The following is an 18,699-nucleotide window of genomic DNA, read 5'->3' as shown; positions in this document are numbered from 1 at the left end:
ACGACGCTACGACAATGGGATGTTCACCGCTTCTGTTGTTGCAGGTTAGTTACCAGGACAATACCAGCGGCTTTACGTGCAATAATTGCTGTCTAATAGCGGTGTCGTGCCCAATTGAGCTCTATGACAGTGTCAAGCGCACGCTGTGCTGCTATGAGTGACTTCATGCTTATTTCTGTGTCTCGTTGCGATTTATGCTGTCGGGGGATGCCGAACTTAATCCTGGACCTGAAGATTCTGTGTTAAACATTGTACGCAGGATAGTAGCAGGCCAAGCTGCAATTTTGGTGGAACTTAAGAGGATAAAAGAGGACGCCACAGATCTTGAGGTGAAATGCCTTAAGGACAGAATGGCCACTCTTGAGCCCACGCTTAGCCTACGTGAAACCTCTGGGACAGACACACCTGACAGCATCCAGTCATTTTCACGCCAGGTAAAAACCATAACGTCAAGGTGCGAGGACACCGAAAACAGACTACGTAGATCAAATTTACTTTTTTTCGTATCAGCGATGAGTCCGGTGAAGATTGGACGGCTTCAGAGCAAAAAGTCATCAAACTCTGCGCTGAAAGGTCGCCGCTTACTTTATCAAGCGATCAGTTTGAACAAGTGCACCGAATTGGTCGATTCGCTAATGACGAATGCAGGCAAATGTTCCCTAAGCTTGTCATATTTAAAGACAAACGGAACATTTTGGCTTCTGCAAAGAAGCTAAAAGGCTCCCGCTTATCTGTTCGCGAGGTTTTTGCGCCAAGCACTCGCTTATCAAGAAAAATACTGCCAGAATATTGACACGTGTCTTTATCGGGCGACTTGTTTTACCGCATAACAAATGTTAAAGCACAGCGCGGTACGCGCCTGCATGTATCCGAAGTTTCTGGAAAGTCATTGATGCTTCTATCCGCTGTCTGTTAACGCCGAATCTTGTGCTATCTGATTCCATCGCTTGACGCGAATGGTCAACTTTGTAGAAGGCGTGCGGGTCCCAACGATTAGGCGGGAACATTCGACGACTGACTGTATAAAAGCCGACGCGATTGACCCGCTGATGAGATTTTCGACGATCGCCGACTGTGTTGGACGCTGTCGCCGTTCTGTGAGTGTAGCCTGTTTTTGAGGGCACAAGTTCGCCCAATAAAACGCTAGTTTCGTCTTTCTCAGTTTGGCTGCTTTCTTCACAGTCACTACCACGTGACATCTGGTGGAGGTGCCTGTGCGTTCATGTACCGAACGCCCCGGCAAAGCCGCGATCCAAGCCCGAAGCCCGAGGACAAAACCGACATCGCCCAAGACCAGCGTGCTAGCCACAGACTGCAAGGACTGCCCCCAGAGTACGGATTTCTACCTGAGACGACAAAGAATATCGTGGACAAGACAACGCCAATGGCTGCCCCAGCGTCCCCCGTTATCCTGCAACAACCTCGGGACCCACCGACCTTCCACGGAGCAGCTACTAAAGACCCGGAATCCTGGCTGGAGACTTACGAACGAATCGCCATTTTCAACAACTGAGACTCCGACGACAAGCTGCAGCATGTATACTTCGCCTTAGAAGACGCCGCCAGAACATGGTTTGAGAACCGGGAATCAACCATGACAACATGGGGCCTATTCCGTAGCGGCTTCCTGCGCACCTTTACGAGTGTCGTGCGCAAGGAAAGGGCGGAAGCCACGCTGGAGGCCCGAGTGCAGCTACCTAACGAGAACGTTGCCATATTCAGGGAAGAAATGAGCCGTCTGTTCCGCCACACCGAGCCGGATATGCCCGAGGAGAAAAAAGTCCGCCTTCTCATGCGTGGTGTGAAGAAAGAACTTTTCGGCGCAATGATACGAAGCCAAACGAAGACCGTAGAAGAGTTTCTTCGCGAGGCCACCAGCATCGAGAAGACACTCGAAATGCGGAACTGGAAATTCAACCGCCGCGCTGACTCTACCAACTACACAGAAATTCAGTCGCTGGCCACCGACAATCTGCGCGAGACCATCAGAGCGGTCATACGGAAGAGCTGCAGAAGTTCTACCCTAGGTCGCAGCCTCAAGTAGCTTCAATCGCCGAAATCGTCAAAGATGAGCTTGAGCGATCCCATGGAGCTCCTGAGATACAACCAGAACCACCGCAGCCCCAGCCGGAAGCGATGACCTACGCCGCCGTCGCCCGCCGCCAAGGCCCCTCTGCACGACCACGCCAGGGACCTTTAACGCCACAATTCCGTCGTCCACCGCCGCTGCCGCCAGCACGCCCGCCCGTCACCCAGCGCCGCTACGCGACGAAGATGGATATTTGGCGCGCTCCTGACCACCGCCCACTCTGCAACCATTGCGCAGAAGCGGGTCGCATCTACCGCCGATGCCCATACCGGGAAATGGGACAGCGAGGGTTCGCCGTTAATGCGCCGCGACCACAGCTTGGTGCACGACCTCGCGATATCGCCGACTACGTCGCCGCCACTGAGTGGAGCCCTCGACGGCCGTCCCGGTCGCCGTCACCAGGTCACTAACGTACACTGGTAGCCTGGCCCCATGCTGGACCAGTGTGGCCAGTATGGACTGGCCCCGTGCTGGGCCAGTCCATACACTGGCCCAGCACGGGGCCACTCTGCGAGCCCATATCCTGAAAACTAAAAGCAGCAACCGATGGAGGTGCGGTTGCTGTTCGTCGCACTGACGAAGATCCGCCACCGCCGACGAAGACGCCGAAGAGACCATCTCGACGACATAATAACGACTCGCCACCGTCTCGACGAAGTCAGGAAACCAAGAATACACCGACGAAAGACGGCTTGACGACGCGACGTTCCAGCTTCAGTTCAACACGACGCAGCCGTGATTCGACGCCAAGACCTAACTGCAACGCCAGACAGAGAACCACCGACCTCGACGTGCTTCTCGACGGCCACGCAGTTACCGCCTTAGTAGACAAAGGCGCCGATTACTCCGTAATGACTGCATGGGAAGGCCCTCAAATTCGGACCGCCGGAGGACACCTCATCACGCAGACTGGAATCTGCACGGCAAGAATTACCGCTCATGACCGGACTTATCCTGCCACCTTCGTTATCCTCCAAAAGGGTTCGGGAGACGTCATTCTCGGCATGGACTTCCGGAACCAACACGGCGCAATCATCGACCTCAAGTCGAAGTCGATAACGCTGTCGGAAGATCGAGCGATACCGCCCGAGAGCTCTCGTAGTCACCATGCCTTAAACGTGCTCGAAAGTCAAGTCAGCATCCCCCCTCGCTCCAGCATTGTCATTTCCGTAGGCACCAAAACGCCTGCGGACGTTGGAGGCGTCATCGACGGTGCCCAACGTCTACCGCTAGACTGTGAAATTAGCGTCGAAACAGGGATCGCTCGACTGCATGGAGGGAAAACTGAAGTGTTGCTGACAAACTTCATCCAGGAGTTCAAGCACACCAACAAGGGCACGACGATCGCGTACATGTAGGAAATTCTGGAAACCAGTAATGCGTTTGTCCTCTCGCATTCCGCCGCATCTACCCCGACGACCATGGTTCCCGAACCAGACTACGACATTATTCCAAGTCTCCCCGTGATTAAGCAACAGCACCTCAGAAGTCTGTTCCAACGATACAAAGGCTGCTTTTCGACGTCATCGGGTATTCGACAAACACCAGTCGCCAAGCATCGCATAATCACCGAGGAGTGCGCTCGACCACTCCACCAGAGCCCTTACCGAGTTTCGCCGCGAGAACGTCAAGCTATAAGACAAGTAGACGAAATGCTGCGCGACGACATCATCCAGCCGTCGAAAAGGCCGTGAGCATCCCCTGTTGTCTTGGTGAAGAAAAAGAACTGAACCTTAGGCTTCTGCGTCGATTATCGTCGACTGAAGAAAATCACAAAGACCGATGTATACCCCCTACCACGGATAGACGACGCATTAGATCGGCTCTGCAACGCAAATTACTTCTCGTAGACAGATCTCAAGTCTGGCTGCTGGCAAGTAGAAGTCGACGAGAGAGATCGCAAAGAGACCGCCTTCATCACGCCAGAGGGCCTCTACGAGTTCAAGGTCATGCCATTCGGACTCTGGTCGGCGCCTGCATCGTTCCAGCGCGTCATGGACACGGTGTTAGCAGGATTGAAGCTGCAGGCCTGTCTTGTTTACTTGGATGCCGTCGTCGTCTTCGCCGAAAATTTCGACGATCACCTTAGGCGGCTTGCGACAGTACTAGAGGCCATCAACTCATCAGGGCTCACTCTGAAGCCAGAAAAGTGCCGCTTCGCTTACCATGAGCTTCTGTTCCTAGGCCAAGTCATCAGCCAGTCTGGAGTGCGCCCCGACCCGCAGAAGGCAGCTGCCATCGCAAAGTTCCCGCTGCCCATCGACAAGAAGACAGTGCGTAGATTTCTTGGCATGTGTGCCTACTATAGGCGATTTGTCAAGGACTTTTCACGCATCGCTGAGCTGCTGACACATCTAACTAAATGTGACGTCGAGTTCAAGTGGGAAACGCCGCAGGCCGACGCATTTCAAGAACTCAAACGACGCATGCACTCGCCGGCCGTACTTGCACACTTCGACGAGCACGCCGATACCGAAATCCACACTGACGCCAGTAGCCTAGGCCTTGGTGCCGTCCTAGTCCAGAGAAAAGATGGACATGAACACGTGAAGGTTTACGTAAGCCAGTCGTTGTCAAAAGCGGAACGCAATTATTCTACAACCGAAAAGGCATGCCTCGCCATCGTTTGGGCTACAGCGAAATTTCCCCCTTACCTATATGGCAGGCCATTCAAAGTCGTCAGCGAACATCACGCCTTGTGTTGGCTAGCGAATTTAAAGGATCCTTCAGGACGGCAGGCGCGGTGGAGCCGAAGATTGCAAGAATATGATGTCACTGTAGCCTATAAGCCCGGACGAAAGCACTCTGATGTCGTTTGCCTATCACGCGCCCCCCTTGACTCGCCGGCGCAATCGACGAAGATGACGACGCCTTCCTTGGCATTTTAAGCGCGGAAGACTTCGCTGAACAGCAGCGAGCAGACCCCGAGTTGAAAAACCTCATGAGTATTTGGAAGGGCACACCGACGTTGTCCCTAGGGCATTTAAGTGAGGATTGTTTTCGATCTCGCTTCAAAACAACCTGTTTGTAAAGAAGAACTTTTCACCAGTGCGCACCAACTACCTTCTTGTTGTCCCGTGAGGACGACGTCCAGAAGTATTGGACGCCCTACATGACGATCCGACCGCTGGACACCTTGGATTTTCCCGGACACTATCGAGGATACAGGAAGGGTATTATTGGCCGCACCTGACCGCCGACGTCGCCCGTTATGTCAGAACATGCCGAAACTGTCGGCGACGCAAGACACCACCGACAAGGCCAGCCTGATTACTACAGCCAACCGAGCCTCCTTGCCAACCATTCCAGCAAATTGGCATGGACTTGTTGAGACCCTTTCCAACGCCAACAACCGGAAATAAGTGGATCGTCGAGGCGACAGACTACCTCACCCGCTTCGCTGAAACTAAAGCACTGCCGAAAGGTAGCGCAGCCGAAGTAGCAAAACTCTTTGTCGAAAACATCCTGCTGCGACATGGCGCCCCAGAAGTCCTCATCACCGACAGAGGAACGGCCTTTACAGCGGAGCTCACCCAGGCCATTCTACAATACAGTCAGACAAGGCACATGAGGACAACGGCCTACCACCCACCGACGAATGGTCTTGCGGAGCGGCTGAATAAGACCCTCGCCGACACGCTAGCAATGTACGTCGACGTCGAACGCAAGACATGGGATGCCGTCCTGCCGTACGTAACATTCGCTTACAACACGGCGGTGCAAGAAACAACACAGATCACGCCGTTCAAGTTCGTTTACGGCAGGAACCCGACGACACTCGCTCGACGCCATGCTGCCGCACGTCACTGACGAGGAGAATCTTCACGTCGCAACCTATCTGCAGTGCGCCGAAGAAGCCCGACAGCTCGCCCGCCTGCGAATCAAGAACCAACAGAGGACCGACAGCCGACACTACAACCTCAGAGGAAGCTTCGTCGAGTACCAGTCCGGCGACCGTGTTTGGGTATGGACCCCGATACGCCAACGAGGACTGAGTGAGAAACTATTGCGACGCTATTTCGGACCCTACATGGTCATTCGACGTATTGGCGCACTCGACTATGAGGTCGTGCCAGACGGCATTGCACATTCACAGCGGCGCCGCGCACAACCTGAAGTGGTCCACGTGGTGCGTCTTAAAACCCTTTTACGGACGCTGACGAACTTTCCTTATTTTGTTTTCTTTGCTACGAGTGCTTCTTTAATACTTTCGTTTGTTTGCAGCATCGGGTCAATGCTTTTTAAGAGGGGGTATTGACACGTGTACTTGTCTTTATCGGGTGACATGTTTTACCCCTTAACAAATGTTATCGCACAGCGCGGGACCCGCCTGCCTGTATCCGAAGTTTCTGGAAAGTTATGGATTCTTCTATCCGCTGTCTGTTGTCGCCGAACCTTGTGTTATCTGATTTCATCGCTTGACGCGAATGGTATAGAACTTTCTATTAGGCATGCAGGTCCCAACGATTAGTCTGGAACATTCGACGACTGACGTATAAAAGCCGACGCGCTTGACCCGCTGATCAGATTTTCGACGACCTCCGACTGTGTTCGCCGCTGTCGCCGTTCTTTGAGTGTAGCCTGTTTTTGAGGGCACAAGTTCACCCAATAAAACACAAGTTTCGTCTTTCTCAGTTTGGCTGCTGTCTTCACAGTCACTACGACGTGACAATATGTAAGAGCACAGGTCAAACCGTGCAAATTCACTTGACAAAATGAGCATTAACAAAAAGGAATACATGTACGATGTTGATAGAGACACCATCGTATTATGTAGCAGATAGCTAAATTAATCTACGGGTGCACAGCTCCCTAAACTGCCCCATTATACTCACTGATCTCGCTTGCTCACAATAGCATACACTAACATACGTAGCATACTAAATAAGCGCGATTTATTTTGTTCCTTTATAGAAGATAGCAATCCTGACATTCTAGCCCTAACAGAAACATGGAAACATGAAATTTTTACAGAAAGTGACATGTAGAGCATTTATTGGCGTGACTGCAATGACAACAAGGTCGGTGGTGTCTTGCTTGCAATAAATAAAAGGATTTCTTCTTATGAAGTTGACACTTCATCATCGCTTGAGATTATCTGGGCTGCTTGTCAAACCATTTGTGAAAACATATTAGTTCGTGTCTATTACTGCAGCCCTGAACTGTCCGTTCCATTTGTTTATAAACTACGCGAAAGCATAGTTACTGCCATGCAGAAATGTTCAACTCGTTATGTTTATCTGCTTGGCGAATTCAATTTTCCCCAAATCAATTGGCCATGCTTGTCATCATCGTGCAAGCACGCAACCTATTTCATTGAATTAACCTTGAATTTAAATCTTTCTCAGGTAATCAATCAACCCACCCATGACAATAGCCTTTTAGATTTGGCATTACTACTGCGCTTGAAACCGTGTGTCCTGTGTTAATTTCAGACGGTTTTAGTGACCATAAGCTGCTGCAGCTTAAGGTCACAAATACCCATGTTATTTACTGGATTTCAGTATAAAAAATTCAGGATTACAACAAAGCTAACTACGTTGCCATCAACACTGAACTTCAATTATTTCTCAGTTGCTCATTCTTGCCGTCTTTTTCCCAACGTTCCGGTAACGAAAACTGGATACTTTACGCAGACAATTTACTCGCTCTTGCTGACAAATATATTCCGTACGTTCCGGCAGCCAACGACAAGTCTAAACCATGGTTCAATAAAAAACTTCGAACACTACGTAATAAAAATAAAACGTCTGTACCGCAATGCTATAAGCCTTGCAAGCGAGTCCTCATGGAGCAAGAACAAAAGTTTTCTTAGTGAGTACACTTAAGCTTTACCCACTTCTAAAGACAAGTACTTCGCTCACGACTTACCTTCGCTCCTGAAGACTAATCCGCGAAAATTTTGGCAAACGTTAACACCCGATCACACTTCCGATATTTCCCTGCTAGACGACAAACAACAACCTTTTTCAGACGGGGAATGTTGATCGCTATTTAATGCATATTTTTCTTGTGTTTTTACACGAGAACACCATTCTGATATTCCAGTGGTTGCTGATTACGATTACCCATTCATGGCACCTATATATATATCTCAACTGAAGGCATTGTTAGCATCATTAACGAACTTAAAACCATACCTGGCTGTGCTATTGACAATACTAACACCAAGCTATTTAAAAACACAGTATCTATCTCAAGTGTCATTCTGTATCATGTCTTCAAGCAGTCCTTGTCGTCTGGTGTCTTGCCCGTTCACTGGAAGATTGCGAAGGTTGTCCCCTTTTTTAAAACTGGAGATAGACATAAGCCTGAAAACTATCGCCCAATATCACTAACATCTGTGTCATGCAAACTATTGGAACACATAATCGCCTTGCACATTTACACGCACCTAGAAAAAAATAACTTTTTCTTTCAGAAACAGCATGGCTTCACGAAAGGTCTATTTTGTGAAACACAGTTACTGGAGTTTACCGACGATCTACACAGCACTATGAGCAACAGTCAACAAATAGACGCCATTTTTCTGGACTTCACAAAGAATTCGATCGCGTGGCCCATTGCCGGCTTATTTCTAAAATATCTCATCTAGGTATCGACTCACTAACCCTTTTTGGCTTAGAAACTTTTTATCGCTTCGTCGCCAATTTACCGTTGTTAACGACTGTCCTTCTCCTATCACTGAGGTCACGTCTGGTGTACCTGAGTGGAGTGTGTTGGGGCCTCTGCTTTTCCTAATATATATTAACGACCTACCTTCAAACATTTCCTCTTGCATACGACTGTTCGCCGACGATTGTGCTGTTTACTGACCGATTAATTCCATTACCGATCATACTGCCTTGCAGCATGACCTTCACATTATTACCAACTGATGTAACATATGGAAAATGTCTCTTAACCCTTATAAATGTAATAATATATCGTTCTCACGCAAGCGCACTAGCTCCATTTTCGCATACACCATAAATAACACGAATCTGTCACGTACCACTACTTACAAATAACTTGGTGTAAACCTCACTAGTAGCCTTTCTTGGTATTCGCATACCTCTACAATTTGTGCAACTGCATCTAAAACGCTTGGCTTTCTGAGGCGCAACTTGCGAAATTCATCTGCTGACGTGCGTAAATTAGCATACCTGACGTTCGTACGCCCGCAATTAGAATTTGCATCCGCTGTATGGTCACCCCACTAAGAATATTTAATAACTATGCTGGAACGCATCCAGAACAGAGCTGCCCATTATATAACTCGGAATTTTGATCGAAAGTCAAGTGTAACACAGATTAGGCTCGATATTTCTTTACAGCGCCTACACATCCGCCGCAAGGTTGCTTTTATCTCTCTATTTCACAAATATGTTCTTTTCCGATAAGCCATGCATATTACCCATCGAAACCCCCGCCCGTACGTCCTCAAGATTACATAATCATTTTAGCTGCAAGCTCATTTTCGGTAAAACCACTGCTTTCAGTTTATCTGCTGTACCTCGTGCCATATCCCACTGGAATGGTCTTCCCGATGAAATCGTCTCCATAACTGATCGCAAAATATTTCGTGAATGCCTGTGCGTGCTTTTTAGATAATCTCTTTCCTCTTTTATATCTGCTATGCTTGAGCATTCTGTGCTTTGTTTTGTTTTTTAGTTCAGCCACTGTACAGTTGTCTTAAGTTTATTTTTGAGTTGTTTCCAATGTACTTCACAGCTCTTTGTCACTTTGCTCCCTTACTCTATGCCCGACAGGGCCTGTAAGGTGTTTTCTAAATAAAATAAATAAATACATTATCGAGCAGCGCGGTGGGCGTTGAGAATGCGATTAAATATTGTCACAGCCTAGTAGGAGACGGGAAAGCCGGTGTCGAGGACGCGTAAAAGCACTTCATCAGCTCAGTCAACGCGACGTCATTGTCGTCTCTGTTTCTCTACTCGCGCGCTACTTCAGCGTCGTTTTCATCGCCTGGCACATACCCGCGGCGACCATAGAGGATGTGGCAATATACTGAAATGAATAGTTGTGATACGTCGTGTTTATTAAGACGTCGCGTGTGAGAGAATGAACAACCCAGCCATTTGCCGTAAGTTCAGCTCTCGAGTTAAGCCCACATACAACATTTCATCGACGATAACGGTCTTCTAACGAGTTCGACGGCAACGTATTTTGAGTGTAAGTGCAAATAACCCACATCTTACCAACTGTTCAAGTGGTTACAACTTGCTTTGTTTTTCAGTACGAAACAAACAAATTTACCATGGATCCAATGAACAACATACAATGTGAGTTTCATAAATACATTCTGATCGAGAGCTACAGCTCCTAATTTTCTAGGCTTAAACCAGTTTCCCTGCTATCTTTTTGTTAAATTGGCATTTCTCCCCTCATTTACACCAGCCTTTCCCATCATTGCACTCTTTTTGTCAAAGTGGAAGAAGCTGAGCGTCAGGACTATGTGCGTGAATGAAAGTTGAGCAGTTGTGTCTCTCCCGCGGGGATGCAGCAGCGTACTACCACCTATGGCTTGTTGAGCCATTTACTAACACCTATTCTTCTATCTTGGAATCATCCTTTCACAAATGTGCGACACCTGTGAGTCTGAAGAAACTATGAACACTTGTTGCGAACTTGCTCTGAATACAACATCGAACGCATCTCTTCATAAACTGGCATTAAGCCGACTGTACTCTAAAATTTCCCAAACGAAGATCCTGGGACTCTGGCCGCATTCACTGACGGCGCAGAAAAGCTATCGGTGCTCTACTGCAATTTTTGAAGAACACCAGCCTCAACGACCGATTGCAGTCCTGATGTGCGTCCTACTGTGTACGTGGAGTGCTTGCTATCTAACTCTCTCGCTCGTTTCCTTTTTCCATTCCCCATTTCGGCCCTTACTCACTGCGTAGGGTAGCAAACTAGACGCTCGTCTGGTTGACCACCCTAGCTTTCTTCCCCTTGTTCTCTCTCTCTCTCTCTAAATAGTATTATCTGTAGTGTTGTGTACTAAGGGCAACTATTTTCCATTTTACAAATTTTATTTAAATACACGGCGTTGGTCTGCATTAATCCGACACATGCGAGCTGTGCAAAACAGAAACCTGCGGCTGCAGCAAAGTCTGAAATGAATAATGCTAAAAAAACAGCTATCTACGCCTTGATTGCCGGGCTGAACCCACGTGAATGCATACAATCCACCACAACCGCTATAGATGTGTGCCAAACGGGCGGGCAAGACACGCTCACCAGTTCAACGCGGCCAAAGCCTCCAACGCCAAGTGTGGCCAGCACTTCGAGATCGTCCAGCTGAATAGGCTTCACCTCGGAGTCCACTTCCAGAGCTTTGCTTGTGATCCTGAGCAATGGAAAGGGCGCGTGAGCTCGGCATAGTGTGTGCAAACTACGTGGACATGGCACTTCAGCGATGCGAAGTTTAAAAGCGCAGCAAGCGGCAGCTGTTACGTCGTAGTTTACGGCTAGAAAACAAACGAAGTACTCTGCGCCAGCTAAGCAAGCAGACGCCACTTTCAATCGTTTTCGTGTACCAACTAAATTTATATTTAAATCATGGGTATACAACGCAGAATAGGTGCGATATCGCAACACACATAGAAAAGAACAAGACTAAAAAAATTAAATAATCAACACCTGGACGAGGTTGTCATCAAGGTCAGACGTCAGTGCGAATTGGCAGCACAAGACAAAGTATAATCAAAGGAGCCGCTCGTGCCAAGATAAAAACAAACGTGTCTTGTCAAAAAAAGAAAAACAAAACAAACAAAAGAAGCAAAAAAAAGGACTTGCAACGAGTTAACCTTCTGGTGCGCTGTGATCTGGCTGTCTTGTTGTAGTATTGTTCTTTCGACTTCCCTTAATGACAGAATTTTATGAATTTCGCTTACTTTGTATCTTTTCTCAGATTTTATGATACAGCATTTGAGGCATTTAAGATAAGGTAGACAAAATACATGGACGATAGCTTCCTGCAAGCCCAACAGATGTCGTCGGCTTCATTGAGCACATAACATAACAAGTAGGACCATCACCGATGCTTCATTGGTGGCAGCGACGGCCGTAGCAAGCACTGCCTCACATATTTTTCTCTGACTATGCAGGTAAGGTCTGTTCAATCTTGCCTAATTTTTTGCGTGTGACCTGTTCGCTGTCGCTGCTGCTACAGTTTGTTTTTTCCTTTGTGCTCTTGTGTGTGAAGCTGTTTGGTTACCGCTTTGTTGCGAATCCAAAATACCGACAAATTCAAAGCTTGTCAAGATGATTGAAGCAATTGAGACTAAATTGGAAACTGAATTCAGCCAATTTGCTGAGGACATTCTCGGTAAATTTCTGTTAAAGTTGCTGCCCACTGGGCATGATGCTTTTAAACTAAAAATCAGGTTGAAAACCTGGAAGCAAGTATGGGAGTCTTAAAGAACATCGTTGAAAAAATGCCGGATGAAAAACTCAAGCTTACAGCTGACAACAAAAAGCTCATCTCACGGAACAAAGCACTTTCTGAAAGGGTGGCTGATATGGAACAATACTCTAGAATGAACAATGTTGAGGTCAGGGGCGTCCCCTTCACCCAAGGGGAGGACTGCATCGCAGTCGTGCAAAACATCGGCACTAAAATTGGGTGGCCGGTAACGGCTGCTGACATCGATGTTGCTCATCGGGTACCTACAGAAGTGCAAGACAAAAGCATCATGGTTGAATTCTGATTTCGCACAAAGAAGGATGAATTTGTCAGCAAGGCACATAAGGCTAAGCTTCACCTAAGTGACATCGGTGTGCAAGCTTTTATTGACAGTGTGGTGTGCGTTAATGAGTACTTCACGCCACGAAATAAAGCGCTCTTTTCAAAAGCGCTGGCTTTGAAAAAACAACCAAATGGCAATTTCTCTGGATCAGTAACTGCCAAATCAAGGCTAGAAAAGCCGAGAAAACCAGAGTGTACTGCATTGCTGATGATTCAGACCTAGTGGTCATTAACTAATCGGCATTAAGTTCGTACTTCCCTTAACCCCTTTCTTCCATCATGGCGTCATATTACACAACGAGCGAGTTAAATGACTTCCTTCAGAATAGTTACAGCTCTCTTATTCATTTCAATGCGCGCAGCCTCCGTAAACATCTCGATGACTTCCAGAATCTGCTTTCAACACTTTCTTTCACGTTTTCAATCATTGCAGTCTCAGAGACGTGGCTTAGCCAAGATGATAAAAACTTGTACTGTTTCCCTCCTTATAAATCAGAGTATACACACATACAGTCCAGTAACTACGGTGGTGCAGCTGTCTATATCTCGTCTGGAATCACGTACAAAAGAGGAGTCGACCTCACGTTGAATATTCAAAACTGTGAATCAGTATGGTTGGAATTCGATCCTAACTTTCTTAACACCGATGAAAGAAACTTCATCTTTAGTTGCGTTTACCGTTCATCTTCCTCTTCAATTCCAGACTTTTGTATTTCTCTCGAACAAATAACGGCAAAGTTATTCGCGGAGACTAAAAATGTCATAATTATGGGTTATACGAACATAAACTTAATAGAGTCATCCCCAAGCTCTGTCAATTATTCGTCTATTTTGCACAGTTTTGGTTACGAATGTCTTAATAATATACCTACTCCTTCAGTTCTTGGGGGTTCTAACACTCTAATCGAACATGCACTGTCTAATCTTTTGAATCCACCTGATGCAGGAGTACTTCAAACTGACATTACTGACCATTCTCCCCTTCTTCTGCGCACTACATCTGCACATTGTTGCTATTCCAATTCTTACACCACACTTGTTTTTGATAAAAAATTGTTCTCAGCAGCTGTATCTCAGACTGACAGGTCTTTCGCTCTTGACACCAATGATCCGCTGGTAGCCTTCTCGCGATATATAACAAAGTTGATTTCATAATATTATACGTACTGTCAGATAAGTAAATGCAGAAAAAAGTGGCTTCACCTAAAAATCCCTGGGTCACCGATAGTTTGCTATAGGCCTAAAACTAAACACTAAAAGAATAAAAGAATAAAAGACAACCCTTGAACATAAACCTACATACGCGCTACAAGAAATTCTGCAACACACTTTCTTCACGGCTTAAAAAAGGCTAAAACCAAATATTATGAAGAAAAAATACATAGATATGATTCTGATGTAAAGAAAACGTGGCAAATAGTAAAGTAATTTTTGAATAGGAAACAAGGAGCTGATAGCATAGCTAAAATATCCCACGATGGTAATACTTATTTCGAACCTCTTAAGATTGCGGATGCTTTCAGTAATTTTTTTTTGCTAATAACTCCACTCAAACTCAACACAACTTATACTCACCAAAGCGCCTTCCACATACATTTTATATGTTTCCAACCACTCCTGATGAGCGGGTATCAGTAATGAACAATTTAAAAATAGCTAGTGCTGGACTGGACAACATTCATCCTGGTAACGTTAAATTAATTTCTCAACCAATATAATTTGTACTGTCTGAAATTATTAACATCACGTTTACAACGCACCTTTTCTCGCGAGCTTAAACGTGGTAGGGTTATTCCAGTTTTTAATTAAGGCGATCGCTCATTACTATCTAACCATAGGCCAATCAGTGTTTTACCCCTTTTTTAGCATGGTCATCGAGAAAATAATCGAAAAACGATTGATGAAATACTTAACCAAATTTATTATTCTTTCACCTGACCAATTTGGATTTAGATCCGGTTACTCTACTGACCTAGCACTTCAATATCTTACTGATAAAATAAAGAAAGCCATTGCTAACGGTAAATTCGCAGCATCTTTATTTATAGACTTTTCAAAGGCATTTGACAGCATTCACCGCGAGATTCTTTATCTTAAACTAGGTTCAATAGGTATCACAGGTCCTCCTTTACTACTATTACGCAGCTACGTACGAGACAGACACCAGGTTGCTAGTGTTTCCGATGCTCGTTCTAAACCTAAAATGACTAATTTAGGTGTACCACAAGGATCCATATTGGGCTCGTTACTCTTTTTACTTTATATTAATGATCTACCTAACTGCCTCACATCTTCTAAATCTATACTATATGCCGATGATACAACAATTAATAATTCTGGCGAATGTCTGTCAACTATAATTACCAAGCTTAATAGTGATCTTTATAACTTGTTAGAATGGTGCAAACTGATTAGATTACCATTATTTCCACTAAAACTAAATTTATTTTTTCTCATCCCAAAATAAATTATCACTATGCATTCCGCCCATTTCCATTGGTGACCGTTTATTATCAGCAAGTGAAGAATGCGCATACTTAGGAGTTATTATTGACTGTAACCTAAAATTTCATCGCCATATAACTCATAATAAAAATAAGTTATCACATGGAATACGCACTCTCATCAGGGCGCGTCCATTTTTTTCACGACCTGTGTTGCTCTCACTCTATTTCCCGTTTGTACACTTTCACATTAACTATCACATAACCTCCTGGGGTAACACGTACACTACTAACCTAAAGCCCATACGAACCATCCAAATCCAGGAAATTAGAATAATCACGTCGAATCCACACACCGCCAATGCTGAACAGTTACTACAAGCAAATAACATTCTAGACGTTGCAGCCCTTGTCAAGTACAACCTTGCCACTTTTCTTTTCCAACTAATAAATGACAAAATCTCATTATCACTAATTCCTATATCATCTCGAACAAATACTAACTCAACTCGTTTTGCGCTGCACATTAACTTCATTCTACCCAAAGTGCGTACTAATTATGGGAAACAGACAGTTCATTTTGCAGCCATTTCATCATGGAATACATTACCATTTGTCATAAAGCTCATGAAGCCCCATCGATTTTGTGATGAACTGAAACATTTTCTGTTATGTGATATGTAAGATACGTTACGCACTGTATAATCCGATTTTGCTTTTAGACCTGCCATTCTTATGTACTCCAACGTGTAATTATTTTTAAAGTTTTTTTTCTCTTCCTTCCTCTTTTACTTTAGTTTTAGCTAGTTCCGAAATATTGCTTACTGCCGATAGATTGTCTATTAATTACTTCATCTACTTGGATTTGTATCTCCTTATTTATCATTACTGCAACTGTACCAATTGAGCTGCTCTTGCTTGCCAAATGAACTTTTATGTTAACCATGAACAGGAGGTCCTAATTCAGCTTGAAGTATGGGACCTCCTTCTGTATACCACTATCTGCATATTATTTTTATGTAATATTAAAACTCATTTATTTATTTATTTATTTGTTTGTTTATTTATTGTCTTTATTTATTTGCTTTACGACCCCCACCGCTAACTTCTGCCTCGGACTGGGCCACGTGAAATAAAGTTACTTTGCATTTCCCGACTGACAGAATAAACCAATCTTGTTTTTTCTAGCCATGCAATGGCCCGAAGATAATTCCGCATTAAGGAAAACTGGAACGAATCTAGCAGCTTTAGTTCTGGCCATGCACAGTACATTTGTGTAAAAAGCAATAAAATTTGCTTCAGACAAAACTTCTCTATTATAATCATTAATTACTAGTTTGTTGAACTAACCACTGGTCAAACTCCATTGCAGCATATCAAAAATGCAACCATGGGCTCCACGTTGTTTCTGGTGCTTAAATGAGCTTTTTGACGCATCACACTCGGCGTAGCACATTAGACGCATTGGGCATTAGAGATTGTAGACCTTGTCTTCCTTGTGCAGAGTGATTCGTCTGCTTTGCAGCCCTACAAAAGCTTCGAATACCAATATGAACATCATTGAACGCTGGTAAAAAGAACAGGCGCACACAATAGCTGTCCGTTGCTTGTTCATAGTGTGGTGATTTAAATAATATATCCCAAGCAGACACAGTAGAAGGCGTGCCCCAAAGTAATAGTCTTGCCGTTCGATAAAGGAAATGTCAGCTGAAATAGTAGCGACTGCACTAAATGAATGGGCTCGCAGTCACGCCACAACCCAGGCATTTATTTTGCCTCAAAAGAAGTTGACACAGCCTCACCTTCACGACGCCTCGTTTTGCAGCTTGTCGGCACACCGTCACATGGTAAGTTGGGTAAAAACTTCGGCCAGCACGAGCCAATGGCATCGCAGTGGAAGAACACGTGATTGCTTTAAATGTATCACGTGACACAAAACCGGCGCATGTGGTTCTCGCTCAGCTGGCAACATGCCCGCCGGTTGCAGCATACTTTCGTGCAACTTACACTGGACTATGCACGCCCTAAGCAGCAGCGCCGCTGGGCTACATTTACAAGTTTTCGTTGCAGTACAATAAACTGCCATTAACGATGCCATTAACAATGAATTATGAGTTTTACTCAAAAATTCTTCAGAAACTTTGACGAACACTCTGTGCAAACTAACTGGGAAATGTTCACGGCCAAAGTTCACGAACTCACTCAAAAATATGTTCCAAGACGCACGATCACTTCTAATCCTCAAGCCCCATAGTATAGCACCCACATAAGACGCCTATCTAACAGAAAAAAACCGCGATATTGTACAGCCAGACTATCACGATGTAATGCACACTGGGACGCTTACAAGACTTCCGCTGATGCCTATATAACTGCGCTTAAGCAAGCAAAAGATAACTTCCTTTCTCACGCTTTACCATCGATGCTATCTACCAACATTAAAAATTTTGGCGCGTCATCAACCCGCATATCGAAGAATCTATTACCTTAACTGACGCATCAGGGGATCCTATTCCGGCTCATTTAGGCACATCAGAACTTAACGAAACTTTTGTTCGGAACTTCCCGCGCACATTCAACCCCAAACATCCCGTTCCACTCCGGTATAATTTCCTAACTACGCTTCAAATTTTTATCGATTCATCTGGTGTTGCTAAACTTAATAATGCTCTAAAATGTCATTCATCGCCCGGTTTTGAGTGCATTCATGCTAAACAAAAAAAATACAATTGTCTTCAGTTCCTCAATACAAACAAAGATATTTCAGCAGACTCTCGATAGTTCTTTTCTGCCAACACAATGGAAAGTCGGGAAGGTGGTTCTATTATTCAAATCAGGAAATAGAACATCCCCTACAAATTATCGCCCCATCTCGCTCACTAGTACTTGTTGCAAACTATTAGAACATGTCATCTTCACTGACCTTGTGAACTTTCTCGCGTCTAATTCATTATTTATTTTCGTAGGTCCATTTCTTGCGAAACACAACTTTCCAGCTTCACTATCAAACTTCACCATATTTTAGATCGCGCATCAGAAGCTGACTGCATTTTCCTAGATTACTCGAAAGCATTCGACAAGGTATGTCACCGCTTATTATTTTTAAAGCTAACCCAACTGAATATCGACTACAATGTTCTGAAATGGATTGAATACTTTCTTCTGAACCGATCGTAGTTCGTTTACGCTAATAATTTTAACTCACCTTTCAGCGAAGTTTGCTCGGCCGTGCCACAAGTGTCAGTGCTTGGACCGCTTTTATTTCTTATTTACATCAATAAGCTGCCTTCCATTGTATCATCTAACATTCTTTTCTTTGCTGACGACTGTGCTGTTTTCCGCGAAATAATATCCTCCGACGATGCTAACATTCTTCAGCGTGACCTCCCTAACATTTCTCTTTGGAGTAATGA

General features: G+C 45.2%; 1 protein-coding gene across 2 annotated transcripts in view; it reads right to left on the bottom strand.

Annotated features, from left to right (window-relative positions):
* Nucleotides 1–18,699, bottom strand: part of LOC142566810 (cGMP-dependent protein kinase, isozyme 1-like) — a 464,172-nt gene that overhangs the window by 140,129 nt on the left and 305,344 nt on the right. For both annotated transcript variants that reach the window (XM_075677691.1, XM_075677692.1), the window contains one exon: nucleotides 11,333–11,441. In XM_075677691.1, the coding sequence (XP_075533806.1) occupies nucleotides 11,333–11,441 (109 nt within the window). The remainder of the gene's footprint in view (nucleotides 1–11,332; nucleotides 11,442–18,699) is intronic.

This window comes from Dermacentor variabilis, unplaced genomic scaffold (assembly GCF_050947875.1).
Source record: "Dermacentor variabilis isolate Ectoservices unplaced genomic scaffold, ASM5094787v1 scaffold_13, whole genome shotgun sequence".
NCBI lineage: Eukaryota > Metazoa > Arthropoda > Arachnida > Ixodida > Ixodidae > Dermacentor > Dermacentor variabilis.
This window is presented reverse-complemented; position numbering and strand designations above follow the sequence as displayed.